At 42.7% G+C, this 17,150-nt stretch overlaps 1 protein-coding gene across 4 annotated transcripts in view; it reads left to right on the forward strand.

Moving 5' to 3' along the window:
• Positions 1 to 538: 538 nt before the first annotated feature.
• stard3nl (STARD3 N-terminal like) overlaps positions 539 to 17,150 on the forward strand; it is a 36,560-nt gene continuing 19,948 nt past the window's right edge. For all 4 annotated transcript variants that reach the window (XR_008753265.1, XR_008753263.1, XM_055867592.1 and 1 more), the window contains exons 1-4: positions 539 to 646; positions 7,091 to 7,539; positions 16,762 to 16,839; positions 16,944 to 17,021. Coding sequence is in view for 2 of the 4 variants with exons in the window: in XM_055867592.1 (XP_055723567.1) it covers positions 7,345 to 7,539; positions 16,762 to 16,839; positions 16,944 to 17,021 (351 nt within the window). In the remaining 2 variants the exon portion in view is untranslated. The remainder of the gene's footprint in view (positions 647 to 7,090; positions 7,540 to 16,761; positions 16,840 to 16,943; positions 17,022 to 17,150) is intronic.

The following is a 17,150-nucleotide window of genomic DNA, read 5'->3' on the forward strand; positions in this document are numbered from 1 at the left end:
GGCTCGTTTGAGTAATAAGGTGAACACAACAGACTGTAGACGAAAGTCCAGGAGTGAAGTCGGGGGAGGTGCATCTGCGACAGCTGAATGTCAGACACGTAGTTTTCCAACAGGAAGGCTCAGTGCAACATGGAGGTGTGGCAGTTGTTTACAAACATTTTTCTTTGTAATGTCGAAATAACAAGTGTCCAACTTCCATATCACACACGCACAACTGTAAATATATATGTGTACATTGTGGGGTACTAGGGGGTAACTGATAAAAACTGATTCAAACTGATAAAACTGATTCAATGGATTTTAACACACCCCTTTTTTGTTTTTGTCCTGGCACTACATAGCTAATTCAAATAACCAACTCATCAAGTTTTGATTATTTGAATCAGCTGTGTAGTGCTAGGGTAAAAGCCAAAACGTGCACACAGGTGAGGCCCCAGGACCGAGTTTGGGAAACCCTGCCCTATTGCAACACACTTTGGAAGGCGACTTGACAAAAGTGATCCGCTCGAACGCGCCCATTATCACCTCATTTCCTGTCCGACGGAATCAAGTATTTCCGCCGTATTACATTGACAGTTTAGTCTTCCGCATAATATGCCAAAGACAGCGAGAAGAAAACGATAGGTAGCTAGCTATACAATTAAAGGTAAGATAACAATTTCATTGCAACACAGCCTATGTCATTTGCATACGTTCATTAATCATTATTACAATGTTTTCAGTGTTGAAAACATTTGCTCCAATGAAGAATAATTTTCTTGGGCGCAGTACTGCCTGCTCACGAGCTGCCCAAAACGATATCGGTGGACTGTCTTGTTTTTTTCCTCGAGCGTCGGTCGGGTCTATATGTTGTTGTGCTGAATTCGATGCCATATATGGACATCTATTTAACCAGTTTAACGGATCATAATGATTTAATATTACTAACCCCAATTTGCATTAGGTAAAGTAACTGCACATTTGTGATTAGTTGATATAGTTGGAACAGAACTTGCAACAATGTAGCCAATTGCCCAATTACAAGAAACTCACATTGCAACATTAAGCACAACAGTGAGTGGTTAGTTGCAGTAGTCTCGCGTTGCGCTAACTCAAATCACGTCTTAGGGAAGACTGGACTCATCTATAGACGTTGTCTATACTCAACTTGTCCCAAAACTAATGATAGCATTGCATGTTTCACGCAAAATGTGGCATTTATAAAAACTGAACTAGACTTGAGAATTTGCTTGTCCTCCCGCAAACTTAGACCATGCGTACGACAGTTTCTAGTGGTTGAAGTATTGCATTGCAAGAAGGCTAAAGTAGCCTAGTGCAGGAATATAACACTTATTCATAACAAAAACGGGTAGATAAATTATAATATGAAAACATTTCCCGTTAGAGAGAAGAGCTAAAATCGATGCATTCTAAAATAATTAGAAAGGCATTAACGTTACATGTTATATTTCAGTAATTTAGCAGATGGCCTTATCCAGAGCAACTTAGTACATTCGTCTTAAGATGGATAGGTGGGACAAAGCACAGTCAGTCATAGTATGTACATTTTCCCTCAATCAAGTAGACATCTAATTCCAACTACTTATTTAATTTCCATGATCATTGCAGAATAAATTACTCACCTTTTCTGACTGATGGTTTCATACTCACGAAATAGCCTACAACAGGTTAGGATAGGGTACCATTAATCCCACATCTAATTTTTCCATTGACGTTTGTAGGCTACGTCTGAATACTGTAATGTCATATTTCGAGTAGACTGTCATTTATAAACATCATACATTGCACTGTGTACAAAACATTAGGAACATCCCCGTTTGGCCTCAGAACAGCCTCAATTCGTTGGGCATGGTCTACAAGTTGTTAAAAGCGTTGATGCTTCCCACTGTTGCTAAGTTGGCGGGATGTCCTTTGGGTGGTGGACTATTCTTGATACACACGGGAAACATGTGTGAAATACCCAGCAGCATTGTAGTTCGTGACACACTAAAACCGGTGCACCTGGCATCTACTACCATACCCCGTTCAAAGCCACTTACATTTTTGGTCTTGCCCATTCGCCCACTGAGTTGAACACATACACAATCCGAGTTTCATCATATATTCCCCATTTCCACAAGGCTACTACTAGTCTACTTTTGCCTGTTTGCAATGCAATATTTCAACCACTAGAAACTGTGCGTACACATTGTCTAAAGCCCTCACTCAATTCTGGACCTCTGGAAACCACCTTTTTTTTCAACGTTCCCCTCTAATCAGGGACTGATTTAGACTGGACACACCAGGTGGTTTCAATTAACTAACTATCAGGTAGAACAGAGAACCAGCAGGCTCCTGGCCTTGTAGGGTAAGAGTTGAATGCCTCTGGTCTAAAGATTGCAGGAGGATAAGCACAGTCTTGTCAAGTTCAGGTTTTATTAATGCCAACTTTGCGTGAACTGGTGCACGCAAGTTTTGGGGCATATTTTGTTTGTACAACACGTTTAGAAATGAGGCCCCGGGGATTGGCAACTCCAGACCTCTGGGGCCGGAGATGTGTCACTCTTTTCCCCCATCCCTAGCAAATACAGCTGATTTAAACTAATTGCATTCTAAACTGAATATCATGATTAGTTGATTATTGGAGTCAGGTTTGTTAGCTGGGGCAAAAGTGTAACACCAATCAGGCCTCCGAGGACTGGCGTTGACCATCCTATCAATGTAGAAAGTTGCCATTTCTACAATTGATTAGACTAATGTAGCTTCTGTACCTACTGTGTTATTGTACCTTAGGCCAGTGTTTTTTTTTATAACCCTGATCATAATTTTTTTTGAGACCTGAACTACCTCACCTCGTTAAGGGCTTGATGATTAGTTTTCAAGTAACCTAACATAGCAGATGTAAAAAAACGCCTGAGCTGCGTTTCTTTCTTTCTGGTCCTGATGAGGGGAAAAAACTGTCGGGAGGTTCTCTTCTGCATTGTTCAACCAATCCAATAAATGTGGCGGAGGAGTGTAGATGGCGTGTCGCCTTGTTAACCTCTCTGGGATCGTTCGGGACGTGAGCGTCCCACCTCGCCAACAGCCAGTGAAATTGCAGGGCGGAAAATTCAAACAGAAATCTCAATTAAAATTCCTCAAACATACAAGTATTATACAGCATTTTAAAGATAAACTTCTTGTTAATCCAGCCACAATGTTCGATTTCAAAAAGTCTTTACGGCGAAAGCACACCATGCGATTATGTTAGGTCAGCGCCTAGCCACAGAAAACCATAAAGCCATTTTCCAACCAAGGAGAGGTGTCACAAGTCAGAAATAGCATTAAAATTAATCACTTACCTTTGATGATCTTCAACTGATGGCACTCCCAGGTCTCCATGTTAGACAATAAATGTTTATTTTGTTCGATAAAGTTAATCTTTGTCCAAATACCTCCTTTTTGTTTGAGTTTAGTCCAGTAATCCAAATGCACAAAGCGCGGGCACAAAGTCCAGACAAAGTCAAAAGTTCCATTAAAGTTTGTAGAAACATGTCAATGTTTCTAATCAATCCTTAGGGTGTCATCATAAATATTCAATACTGTTTTCATTAGAAAGGAAAGGGAACGAACCTCTCGCTCACGGGCGAGACTAAACTAAAGGCTTTCAGCCTGACCACTTGTTGAAACGGCTCTTATTCGCTCCCCTTTCACAATACAAGCCTGAAACAACTTCTAAAGACTGTTGACATCTACTGGAAGCCTTAGGAAGTGCAATCTGACCCCATAGACACAGTATATTGGATAGGCAATCACTTAAAAAAACTACAAACCTCAGATTTCCCACTTACGGGTTGAATTTCTCAGGTTTTTGCCTGCCATATGAGTTCTGTTATACTCACAGACATTATTTTAACAGTTTTGGAAACTTTAGTGTTTTCTATCCAAATTTTATATTCATATCCTAGCTTCTGAGCCTGAGTAACAGATAATTTACTCTGGGCATGCTTTTTATCCAAACTTCCCAATGCTGCCCCCATTGGGATAGCCCAATGAATTTAACCGAGTTTATAAACCGAGGCGCAACATCGCAAGACTTCTGTGAACGCAATCGAAGCACACTTGGGCCCGGTTTTCCAAAAGCATTTTAAGGCTTAAGTTCATCGTTAGAACCGTCGTAGGAGCAATTTTAGATCTCCGAGATGTTTCCCAAAACCATCGTTATTAACGTTGCACTTGTAAACACTTGTAATCTAATGCCTGCCTTAGACCACTCGTAGAACAGTTAAGTGCGTCGTTAGATGCTTTTTTTGCCCTCCCAAGTCACTTTATCCACAAAGATCTCCGCTAAACAACTTCAGATCAAAGTTGGCTACCAATACAAAGTTGCCAATGTCTTTGCATTTGATACAAACAAGCGACGTTTAAAAAATATGCTTTAAATCAAGACAGAGATGACTGCATTAAAATATAAACAGTAGTATATATGTCTATTTCAATCATATTGAAATACATTAAATGTTCAATTGAGTTATTTTGCTACTTGTAGGCTACTGTCTGTAATTTGTCTCAAATATATTTCATGTGTGGCTTAACGTGTGCAATAGTGTGCCAAATCTGTGATTTTTGTGCATTTTTATTGGATATACATTAGTATAGGCATCTGTGATTTAGTTCATTTTTATTAGGTAAGCATTAGAATAAGCCGCCTCAACACTTGCAGCCGTAGGTGGTAATACCTCAATAGGAGCAATTTCAGTATTGTGAAATAATTCTGTTCAGGAAATATATTTGAATGGAGAAAGCTAATTCTAGAGCAGCGCTCCCTTTCTTTCGATCCTATCTGTATCGACACATGCTCCAATGATGCACTTAGCAACCGTTCTCTCTGCATGGTGTTTTGGGAAACGGCCGTTGTAGGAAAAATACAATGTTAAAACACTTGTAAGTTCCATCGCTATAGGGAAACCAGGCCCAGGCAAGGAGTGCCTTTTGATTTGATGACCGTTAGACCCGATGACGTGTTTCTGCGCATGAGCTTAGCTAGCTAACGTCGAAGACATCGCCAAACGGGGAAGCAGTTTCTGCCTATGTTTTGGGGGGCTATATCAGCTTTAATATGGCATATAGATTGTAGCTTCCATCAATGTAATTGTCTGCATCATGATGCGGTTAGGGGAACATAAAGGAAAATATGTTCCCCTAACCCCACCACTAATTGGAGTAAACTAATGGAAAACAAAACTTAGGCTTCTACTTCCAGCTTATACACACTATATACATTTTACGGACACAACATATTTTACAATTGTTCTTTTTAATCCCGTCCTTCAGCTGCTCTATTTCCCCTCCCATCTACAGTGCATCCAGAAAGTATTCAGACCCCTTGACTTTTTCCACATAATGACAGAACAAACAGGTTTTTAGAAATGTTTGCAAATTTATAAAAAATAAACGGAAATATCACATTTACATAATTCAGACCCTTTACTCCGTACTTTGTTGAATCGCCTTTGGCAGCGATTACAGCCTCGAGTCTTCTTGGGTATGACGCTACAACCTTGGCACACCTGTATTTGGGGAGTTTCCCCCATTTTCTTCTCTGCAGATCCTTTCAAGCTCTGTCAGGTTGGATGGGGAGCGTCGCTGCACAGCTATTTTCTGGTCTTTTCAGAGATGTTCGATCGGGTTCAAGTCCGGGGTCTGGCTGGGCCACTCAAGGACATTCAGAGACTTGTCCCGAAGCCACTCCTGCGTTGTCTTGGATGTTTGCTTAGGGTCGTTGTCCTGTTGGAAGGTGAACCTTTGCCCCAGTCTGAGGTCCGGAGCGCTCTGGAGTAGGGTTTCATCAAGGATCCGTCTGTACTTTGCTCCGTTCACCTTTCCCTCAATCCTGACTAGTCAATGCTGCCTCCACCGTGCTTCACCTTAGGGATGGTGCTAGGTTTCCTCCAGACGTGACGCTTGGTATTCAGGACAAAGAGTTCAATGTTGGTTTCATCAGATCAGAGAATCCAAGCTGGCTGTCGTGTGCCTTTAACTTAGGAGTGCCTTCCATCTGGCCACTCTACCATAAAGGCCTGATTAGTGGAATGTTGCAGAGATGGTTGTTTTTCTGGAAGGTTCTCCCATCCCTAGTCCCCAGCTCTGTCAGAGTGACCATCGGGTTCTTGGCCACCTCCTTGACCAAGGCCCTTATCCCCCGATTGCTCCGTTTGGCCGGACAGCCAGCTCTAGGAAGAGTCTTGGTGGTTCCAAAGTTCTTCAATTTAAGAATGATGGATGCCACTTTGTTCTTGGTAACCTTCTATGCTGCAGACATTTTTTGGTACCCTTCCCTAGATCTGCGCCTCGACACAATCCTGTCTCGGAGCTCTACGGACAATTCCTTCGACCTCATGGCTTGGTTTTTGTTCTGCCATGCACTGTCAACTGTGGGACATTACATAGACTGGTGTGTGCCTTTCCAAGCATGTCCAATCAATTGAATTTACAACCGGTGGATGAAGTTGTAGAAACATCTCAAGGATGATCGATGGAAACATGATGCACCTGAGCTCAATTTCGAATCTCATAGCAAAGGGTCTGAATACTTATGTAAATAAGGTAAATTTGAAATATTTTTTTCATACATTTGCAAACATCTCTAAAAACCTGTTTATGCTTTGTCATTATGGGGTATTGTGTGTAAATTGATGAGTGATTAAGTGCATTTTCTAGTCTTAGAATAAGGCTGTAACGTAACCAAATGTGGGAAAAGTCAAAGGGTCTGAATATTTTCCGAATGGAGTGTATGTACAGTATGTGTGATGGGATGTATGGATAGAATCTGTAGTATATCTGAAGAATATATGTACAGCAATAGTTAAATATGTTATGTACAATATACATTCAGTCACACTTGAGGGAGGCTTTTAATGCAAGTAATGAGGATGAAAGGTTTTAAGCCATAGATGGCTCTGCTTTCAAGTATTATTTTACATGGGGTAATATACTAAAGTAAATGGCAGTAATGCAAATAGGTCTACTGCCTGCATTTGAAATAAAAGCAGGCAAGCAAATCGAATTGACCCTTACCTTGATGTGAAATGTAAACCGCATGTACTGAAGGCCTGGCTTTTCTCTTTTTCAGCTGAGGCAGGGATGCATCTGACATCCACCTGCAGCAATCGTCACTGGATGTGATAAGTAGGCGTGCCTTCTTCTGACCAGTCGACGGGGCCAATACCTGCAAGCAGCAGGTGTGGGCACACCCCTTGAGTGGTGTGCGTTGCCAAAGCTCCTCGGCCTTTACTGTCATTGGCTGTGACTGGAGGAGCAACCAAGTAGCTGACTGACGCTTCATTAGTGGGTGGAGCCAGCCCAGAGTGAAAGGCGTGGCCAGTTATGGAGAGCATAAGTGGTAGCAGCGTGGACTCGAGAGCCACCCTTCGGGGCATAAACACCACACCTCTCTTGGCCCGCATAGAGTCTTATGAGGCGAGCGAGAAGAAGTGTATCTCTGATGTCAGGAGGACATTCTGCCTCTTTGTCACCTTTGACCTCCTCTTCATCACCTTGCTCTGGATCATTGAGCTCAATGTAAGTTTAAATTTTTTTTTTATCCACCATGAAAGTGAATACAGACTCCTGGTAAGTGCAATCTGGATATGTGCGAACTCCTGTAATGAGGTATTTCAGTCCCAATTCAATTCCATTATAATGAATCGCTCCTGTTAACGTCATGCTCCGGTTTAGTGCACACTGTCACTAGATGACAGTTGTACCAAGCTGTTGTATTTATCAGGCCCTTTCATAGCTTATTAAAGTATTGATAGAGCTCAATATTGACTACTGTAGTTTAAGATAAATGTATCGATGTATGAATCATTTTGATACCTTTTGTTACTGGGAAAAGTTTGCAGTTACTGGTAACGTGTATCCAAAGGGCACTTAATTTACTATAACAGGCTTTTAAAAGCTATATGGCTTTTTCTGAACAATTTCTACTTAAAATATCAAAAGCACACTTTACAATAAAATGTGTACATTTTTTTTTTTTGTCCTGCATACTGAGTTTACATAACACGGCCTTTTACTTCCCAAAACAGGGGTATTTATTATGCCGAGTTTTGCAACCGTTTACTCCAAACGGAAACCGTTTTGCAAAAGAATTTTGTTTCAATTGGAAAACTTCAATTAGGTACCTTTTCGTTCTGTTTTGTTCTTAAACAGTTTCCATTGCAAGACGTATTGAATACACTCCTGGTTTCAGTGTCTTTTCACTGTGGTAAGATAACACTTCTCATTGTTAAACAGATTAGGCCAATTGTAACCAGCATTGGCCACTAGACTATTGCCAGCTGATCTCTCCTTAAACCATCAAAACACACTAAAATCACCCGCACAGCTGATCTCAATTGCAACCATCATCCGCCACCATTTCCCCGTTCCATAAAGTGAATGGCAAATTTACCATTTACTTGTAAGGCGTCTGTTTCTCAAACTCAACACTCTAATGTACTTGTCCTCTTGTTCAGTTGTGCACCGGGGCCTCCGACTCTTTCTATTCTGGTTAGAGCCAGTTTGCGCTTTTCTGTGAAGGGATTAGTACACAGCATTGTACGAGATCTTCAGTTTCTTGGTAATTTCTCGCATGGAATAGCATTTATTTCTCAGAAAAAGAATAGACCGATGAGTTTCAGAAGAAATTCTTTGTTTTTGGTCATTTTGAGCCTTTAATTGAACCCCCAAATGCTGATGCGCCAGATACTCAACTAGTTTGAAGGCCAGTTTTATTGCGTCTTTAAATCAGCACAACAGTTTTCAGCTGTGTTAACAAAATTGCAAAAGGATTTTCTAATGATCAATTAGCCTTTAAAAAAAATAATCAACTTAGATTAGCTAACACAACGTGCCATTGCAACACAGGAGTGATGGTTGCTGATAATGGGCCTCTATACACCTATGTAGATATTCTATTTAAAAAATCTGCTGTTTCCAGCTGCAATAGTCATTTACAATATTACCAATGTCTACACTGTATTTCTATGGTATTTTAATGGACAGAAAAAAATGTGCTTTTCTTTCAAAAACAAGGACATTTCTAAGTGACAAACCTTTGAACGGTAGTGTACATGTAGGTAGGGGTAAAAGGAACTAGGCAATCAGGATAGATAATAAACTGAGTAACAGCAGCGTGTGTGTGTGGGGTGTAGTGTGGGTATAGTTCAGTGAGCGTGCATAGAGTCGGTCCAAGAGAGTCCGTGCAAATGGGCAAGGTGGCCATTTGATTAACTGTTCAGCAGTCTTATGGCTTTGGGGTTAACGCTCATTAGGAGCCTTTGGGTCCCAGACTTGGTGCTCCGGTACCGCTTGCGGTGCGGTAGCAGAGAGGACACTCTGTGGTTTGGGTGGCTGGAGTCCTTGAAGATGTTTAGGGCCTTCCCGCCTGGTCCTGGATGCAGGGAGCTCGGCTCCAGTGATGTACTGGGCCATATGCACTACCCTTTGTAGTAGCGCCTTACGGATACCAAGCAGTTACCATAACAAGTATTGATGCAGCCAGTCAAGATGCTCTCAGTGGTGCTGCTGTATAACTTAGTGTGGATCCTAGGGCCCGTGCCGACTCTTTGGGGAAGAGGTGTTGTTGTGCCTGTTGGTGGGTTTGGACCATAATAGGTCCTTCGTGATGTGGACACCGAGGAACTTGACGCTCTCAACCCGTTCCACTACAGCCCCGTTCATGTGAATTGGGGTGTGCTTGGCACTACGTTTTCTGTAGTAAACAAAACTGCCAGGTCACTGACCTCCTCCTCCTCAGGCTGTCACGTCATCGGTGATCAGGCCAATGTATTCAACTTTTTCTGGCCCATGGTGTTGCGTGTGAATGTTTATCCTTTTAAGTTTAGAAAAGAGACATTTTCAGTCTGACATTTTAAACCTAGACTTGGACCACACACCCTCTCCACCGAATAGCAGACGGGAAGCAAAATAGTGATTGCTTTGTGTCACAGTTAGCCATTGATTCCTTCCAAACCACACATTGTTGAATTTGCAATTTCTGCCTTGTGTAATGTTTATGTCCAATGGCCGATGAGCACCGATATGTTTTATCATTAATTGAGAAGGATTTGCCAGTAGATTGTCAACGATGATAACTGCTTGTCTAGTTAGCCAGCTAAGATTTTGCTTTTGACGTGATCAGTCCATTCAAAGCTATGGTAAATATAACATCATTTGATGTCTTTTTATCAGTGGCCAATGACCTCGAGCTTTGGACGGGCACTTCTAATGTAAATCTATGGCAGCACCCAAGGGGGCTTGAACTGCGTAGTGCTCCCTGAAGATTCTGCGGCAATGTAGTGTCCCCATGAGTGACAGAACACTGAGCCAATCACAGCGCAACTAGACAAAATGACCAACACGTACGCTCTGCTTTTGCTAGCTGCTCCTCCGAAACACCTGCATTTTGGAGCTGCCTTACTCAGGAGTCCGTGTTTGTTTGCAGCTTTATTAACTCAAGGATAGTTTTTTTTTTTACATTCCACGAATCGCTTTCTCCTTTGCTTGAGTCTCATATTGCAGGAGTTTCCCCTTGAAATCATGTCCGTGGTAAGAACAACTTGGTTGCTGATTTTGTCTTTCGAGGGTGGGCAGTCAAAGTTTTTTTGTTTAGTCAGTGTGTAGCCCTGGCATACATTTGACTGCATGTATTTCCGTATTGAAAATGAGCATTGCTTTGGTTAAATCCCCAGTGATGATTAAATCCTTCCAATAGAAAAAATAGTTACAAATTGAACTTTAATTAAATGAGTTGACTCTTCACATGGGAAGATTTCACTGAACTACAAAAGAAAGGGAATATTGAATGATCCATCGCATCTCTTCAAAAATGTTTTCAACATACATCTGTAAAATGATACATTTGTGGCCTGCTGGAGGTCATTTTGCAGGGCTCTGGCAGTGCTCCTCCTTGCACAAAGGCGGAGGTAGCGGTCCTGCTGCTGGGTTGTTGCCCTCCTACGGCCTCCTCCACGTCTCCTGATGTACTGGCCTGTCTCCTGGTAGCGCCTCCATGCTCTGGACACTACGCTGACAGACACAGCAAACCTTCTTGCCACAGCTCGCATTGATGTGCCATCCTGGATGAGCTGCACTACCTGAGCCACTTGTGTGGGTTGTAGACTCCGTCTCATGCTACCACTAGAGTGAAAGCACCGCCAGCATTCAAAAGTGACCAAAACATCAGCCAGGAAGCATAGGCACTGAGAAGTGGTCTGTGGTCACCACCTGCAGAACCACTCCTTTATTGGGGGTGTCTTGCTAATTGCCTATAATTTCCACCTTTTGTCTATTCCATTTGCACAACAGCATGGGAAATTTATTGTCAATCAGTGTTGCTTCCTAAGTGGACAGTTTGATTTCACAGAAGTGTGATTGACTTGGCATTACATTGTGTTGTTTAAGTGTTCCCTTTATTTTTTTGAGCAGTGTATGAACATAAGATTCAACAACTGAAACATAAACTGAACAAGTTCCACAGACACGTGACTAACAGAAATTGAATAATGTGACCCTGAACAAAGGGGGGGGGGGGGGGGGTCAAAATCAAAACAAACAGTTAGTATCTGGTGTGGCCACCAGCTGCATTAAGTACTGCAGTTTATCTCCTCCTCATGGACTGCACCAGATTTGCCAGTTCTTGCTGTGAGATGTTACCCCACTCTTCCACCAAGGCACCTGCAAGTTCCCGGACATTTCTGGGCGGAATGGCCCTAGCCCTCACCCTCCAACAGGTCCCAGACATGCTCAATGGGATTGAGATCCGGGCTCTTCGCTGGCCATGGCAAAACACTGACATTCCTGTCTTGTAGGAAATCATGCACAGAACGAGCAGTATGGCTAGTTGCATTGTCATGCTTGAGGGTCATGTCAGGATGAGCCTGCAGGAAGGTACCACATGAGGGAGGAGGATCTATTCCTTGTAGCGCACAGCATTGAGAATGCACCCCCCCCCCCCCCCCCCCCCCCCACAGACCACCCTCCACCTCCAAATTGAACCCGCTCCAGATTACAGGCCTCATTCCTTCGACGATAAACCCCCATCACCCCTGGTGAGACACAACCGTGACTCGTCAGTGAAGAGCACTTTTTGCCAGTCCTGTCTGGTCCAGCGACGGTGTGTTTGTGCCCATAGGCGACATTGTTGTGGGTGATGTCTTGTGAGGACCTGCCTTACAACATGCCTACAAGCCCTCAGTCCAGCCTCTCTCAACCTATTGCGCACAGTCTGAGCACTGATGGAGGGATTGTGCGTTCCTGGTGTATCTCGGGCAGTTGTAGCCATCCTGTACCTGTCCCGCAGGTGTAATGTTCGGCTGTACCGATCCTGTGCAGGTTTTACACGTGGTCTGTTAGGACGGACAGCTGATCGTCCTCGTGTGTCTCCCTGTAGCGCTGTCTTAAGCGTCTCACAGTACGGACATTGCAATTTATTGCTAATTCCTCTTTTTTAGGTTTTTCCAATTTTTCCAGAAGCTGTTTGTTTATGGACTCCTCAATCAGTGTCAGCTGCTTGCTGTTGTACTGTGCTTTTTTGGTTCTGAGTGTACGTTAATACAGTTAATGTCTCACAGTAATGAAGGTGTAGTTCACCATTATTTGGGTCTCTGTGCTTTTGGTTTGATAGTGTTCTAATGTTTATTTATTTTTTCCCTTTATCATTTTACAATCTGCATAAAAACAGTTGTCATCTGGTCTTTTTGTTTTTTATCCATTTTTTTTTTTGCCTGAATATATCGCTGATGTTTTTTATTGCTAGATTGATGCCTTAGTGTTAGTGGATGTACTATCCCAGAAAGTTATCTAAGAGTGTTTGGATATTTTGGTTACTGGTTGCTTTCTGGTATTCTTCTGTGCTGTTTTGGGCTCATTTGTATGCATTTCTGATGTTGTACAGCTTACTGGGCTGTGAATGTGTGGTTTCCATATCTGTTCTTTTGAGGAACAATGTAATTTTGCTGATCAGACAGGGGTGTTAGTGGCTTGACAGTGAATGAGCTCAGAGCGGGGTCAATGTCTGTAATCATACTGTCCTGTGGCCAAGAGGTGAGCAGTAGGTGAATCTCCCCAAAGAGTCCCCCCGTAACCTACCATTGACAAAGTACAGACCCAGGCTTCTACAGAGCTGCAACAGATCCCTTCCGTTTTTGTTGACGGTGCTGTCACTGTTGTTTCTATGGGAGAGATTAAGAAAGTTAGAAACATAATGGCCTGTAATAAAGCTGTCCCCTCGTGTGCTCGTTAGATCAGGTAGTGTTCCTGTGCGCGCATTTGTGTCTCCACAGATGAGCACATTTCCCTCTCCTCCTCAAGGGTGGGGAATATCTCCTCTAACTAATATGGGGATTCTGATGGGTGTGTATATAATATATATATATAGTGCCAATGAACACATATTTTTCTGATATTACAAGTGATTTTCCAACCAGATGTGATGATATTTACAAATTGAGGGGATCAATTTGATTTTGTAGTTCGGATTTGTACCAAATGTTCAAACCTCCAGAGCCGCTTTCTCTCTTTCTAGTGTGTAGGTACCCAGGCGCAGCACTGCCTAGTTTACCAACCCTTGAACTGTGACTGTCTCCCCTCATTCTTTCTACTTATGGATTACCACTACACACACACATTATGTTCTGGTGCATTTCGGGCAATTTAAAGTATTGATTGGGAACTTATTTGCGGAGGAATGTAACTTTTTCTGGGTGATTTGGGATGTTTTATTTGTGCTTACCCTTTCTGTGTGTGTGTGTGTGGGAGTGCTACAAACAAAAGACAATGAATACATTTAAAACTCATAAATGGAATGAAATAAACCAAAATGTGTTCCAGGATGGCACATCAATGCGAGCTGTGGCAAGAAGGTTTGCTGTGTCTGTCAGCGTAGTGTCCAGAGCATGGAGGCGCTACCAGGAGACAGGCCAGTACATCAGGAGATGTGGAGGAGGCCGTAGGAGGGCAACAACCCAGCAGCAGGACCGCTACCTCCGCCTTTGTGCAAGGAGGAGCACTGCCAGAGCCCTGCAAAATGACCTCCAGCAGGCCACAAATGTGCATGTGTCTGCTCAAACGGTCAGAAACAGACTCCATGAGGGTGGTATGAGGGCCCGACGTTCACAGGTGGGGTTGTGCTTACAGCCCAACACCGTGCAGGAAGTTTGGCTTTTGCCAGAGAACACCAAGATTGGCAAATTCGCCACTGGCGCCCTGTGCTCTTCACAGATGAAAGCAGGTTCACACTGAGGACGTGACAGAGTCTGGAGACGCCGTGGAGAACGTTCTGCTGCCTGCAACATCCTCCAGCATGACCGGTTTGGCGGTGGGTCAGTCATGGTGTGGGGTGGCATTTCTTTGGGGGGCCGCCTCCATGTGCTCGCCAGAGGAAGCCTGACTGCCATTAGGTACCGAGATGAGATCCTCAGACCCCTTGTGAGACCATATTCTGGTGTGGTTGGCCCTGGGTTCCTCCTAATGCAAGACAATGCTAGACCTCATGTGGTTGGAGTGTGTCAGCAGTTCCTGCAAGAGGAAGGCATTGATGCTATGGACTGGCACGCCCGTTCCCCAGACCTGAATCCAATTGAGCACATCTGGGACATCATGTCTCGCTCCAACCACCAACGACACGTTGCACCACAGACTGTCCAGGAGTTGGCGGATGCTTTAGTCCAGGTCTGGGCGGAGATCCCTCAGGAGACCATCCGCCACCTCATCAGGAGCATGCCCAGGCGTTGTAGGGAGGTCATACAGGCACGTGGAGGCCACACACACTACTGAGCCTCATTTTGACTTGTTTTAAGGACATTACATCAAAGTTGGATCAGCCTGTAGTGTGGTTTTCCACTTTAATTTTGAGTGTGACTCCAAATCCAGACCTCCATGGGTTGATAAATTTGATTTCCATTGATAATTTGTGTGTGATTTTGTTGTCAGCACATTCAACTATGTAAAGAAAAAAGTATTTAAAAAGAATATTTCATTCATTCAGATCTAGGATGTGTTATTTTAGTGTTCCCTTTATTTTTTTGAGCAGTGTATATCCTAGATGGGTGCCCCACTAAGCGCCATCTCTGGGTTGGCATTATGCCCATTATCTTAACACCGCCCATCTGACACTCCAGGCAGGCTAGCGAACTCTCAAATTATAGTATTTTGAACATCTGTCTGACACACACACATTTTTATTTCCTTACAGGTCTGAAAGATAATCCACACAATCTTCTGTGTCCCTGTCCGATTACGAAAATCATGTCATGAACATTTCCAGCGAACTCTATCAATTTGCTTTGTTTAACTTCAAGTAGATTTACAATTCAACTCTTGACTTGAGGTTCCCCTTGGGGGCAGAGGTGGTTCCCACTGATCCCCCCCCCCCCCCCCCCCCCCCCTCCAGCTCAGAGGACTTCAAGAACATCACGCTGTCTTCCAAACCGTTGTGATAAAATAAATGTTTTATTGAAAACTTCACCAATGACTCCTTGTCTTCTGTACTCTATAAAAATGTTCATATACTGCTGTATTCTAGTAGGAGTGTATACAAGTGTAGTAGTCTGAGTGTAGTTATTTGTAATAAAGTGTGATCTAACTGTCCCACAATATAAAGTACTAAGGTTGACCAATTATTTGACAAAGTTTAACTTTGCCTATATTTAAGTAACTTTTTAAACTTAAACTACCACAAAAATACTTCACTACAGGTAAAGCAAGTCTCAATTGTATTTAATTTAAAATGGCCTAGTTAAGTTGATCTTCAATAACATTATATTCGCGGAAGAGGAGCCTCGACGTAGGCATAATTTGGTTGAGTAATTGTCTGCAATTAAATGTTAACTAAATCATAGTCTACATTTACAGTCCAGTCAATTTTATTTCAGTTGTAATGTCACATTCTTCCATTTGTTCCTGATAAGATGTTTCGTCATTGGGGCAGGAGTAGTGACCTTTTACCATGCCTTTTCTGCTGTCTACTATTAAGCCGGCTTGACTAGTTTTTAAAAATTTATTCTGCTGTTTTTTTCATTGCAACTAAGGTTATTTTAGCTCGGCTCGCTGCGTAATCTCCCGTTAGTAGTGTGTTAAGAAATACAGCAGTAACCTGCAGGTAAGGCGCAGGTTCCGCGATTTAGTTGCGAACAGGCCAGTGTTCATGTTTGAATCCGGTTAAGGTTGAGCTTATCAGTTACAGGGTTATCATTAGGGCTCATAATGGAAAATGAAAATGAGCTTTTGTTATTGGAGAAGTCCAGATAGTTCCTCCCTGGTTCGGTCTGTTTGATTCCATTTCTTTTTGAGTATGTTGGTGTAGTATGAGTGCATTTATGGTTATGCAACCACAACTTTGAGAAAGGGCTCCACAGGAGGAAGTCTTTTTTTTTTTTTATCTTCCTTTTTTTTAACTACAGGACAACCTGTTTGTACCAGTTTCTACACTGACCCTTTGACCTTTTTTAAAATAGTAACACACACACAGACTTCTCAGGCTTTTCAATCTATAAATGAACTGATATCATCCTCTTCATGAAATATTAACTCTTCTGTCTACATTGCCAATGCCAACATTTAGTCGTTACTAAAGTGCATGCAAATCACGGATAACATAGCAAGTCGCATATTTGAAAGGGGGAACATTTGAAAATGTTTGGTATTTTAAGAATTCATTTAATCTGTGACAAGATAACTCAATGTATTGACTACAGATTTGGGTATTTTGCACCTGTCTTATCTGTCAAATCCATTCCTTTTTTGTTTTTGTCTTCATAGGTGAACGGAGGAATCGAGAAGCGGCTCGATAAGGAGGTCTTACACTATGACTACCACGCCTCATTCTTCGACATATTTGTAAGTCCATTATGCTGCATCTTTGCTCAGTCAGAGTACAGTGCTCATTTGTTATCCAGCTCAGGCAGACATGACGATGTAAATTGCGACTGAATATCCCCTAGCTCCTGGCTGTGTTGCGGTTTGCAGCCCTAATCTTGGCCTATGCTGTTTGTAAACTGCGTCACTGGTGGGCCATAGCGGTAGGTGAACCATCCTATGACTCAAACGCATTTTCACATTTGCTACACTAGAGGACGCTGTTTCCCCTGTGCAGGTCCTGTTTTACATGTTCATTGTGCCTGTTTTCAGTCAAGCAATCAATCGAATAG

Source organism: Salvelinus fontinalis, chromosome 17 (assembly GCF_029448725.1).
Source record: "Salvelinus fontinalis isolate EN_2023a chromosome 17, ASM2944872v1, whole genome shotgun sequence".
Classification (NCBI taxonomy): Eukaryota; Metazoa; Chordata; class Actinopteri; order Salmoniformes; family Salmonidae; genus Salvelinus; species Salvelinus fontinalis.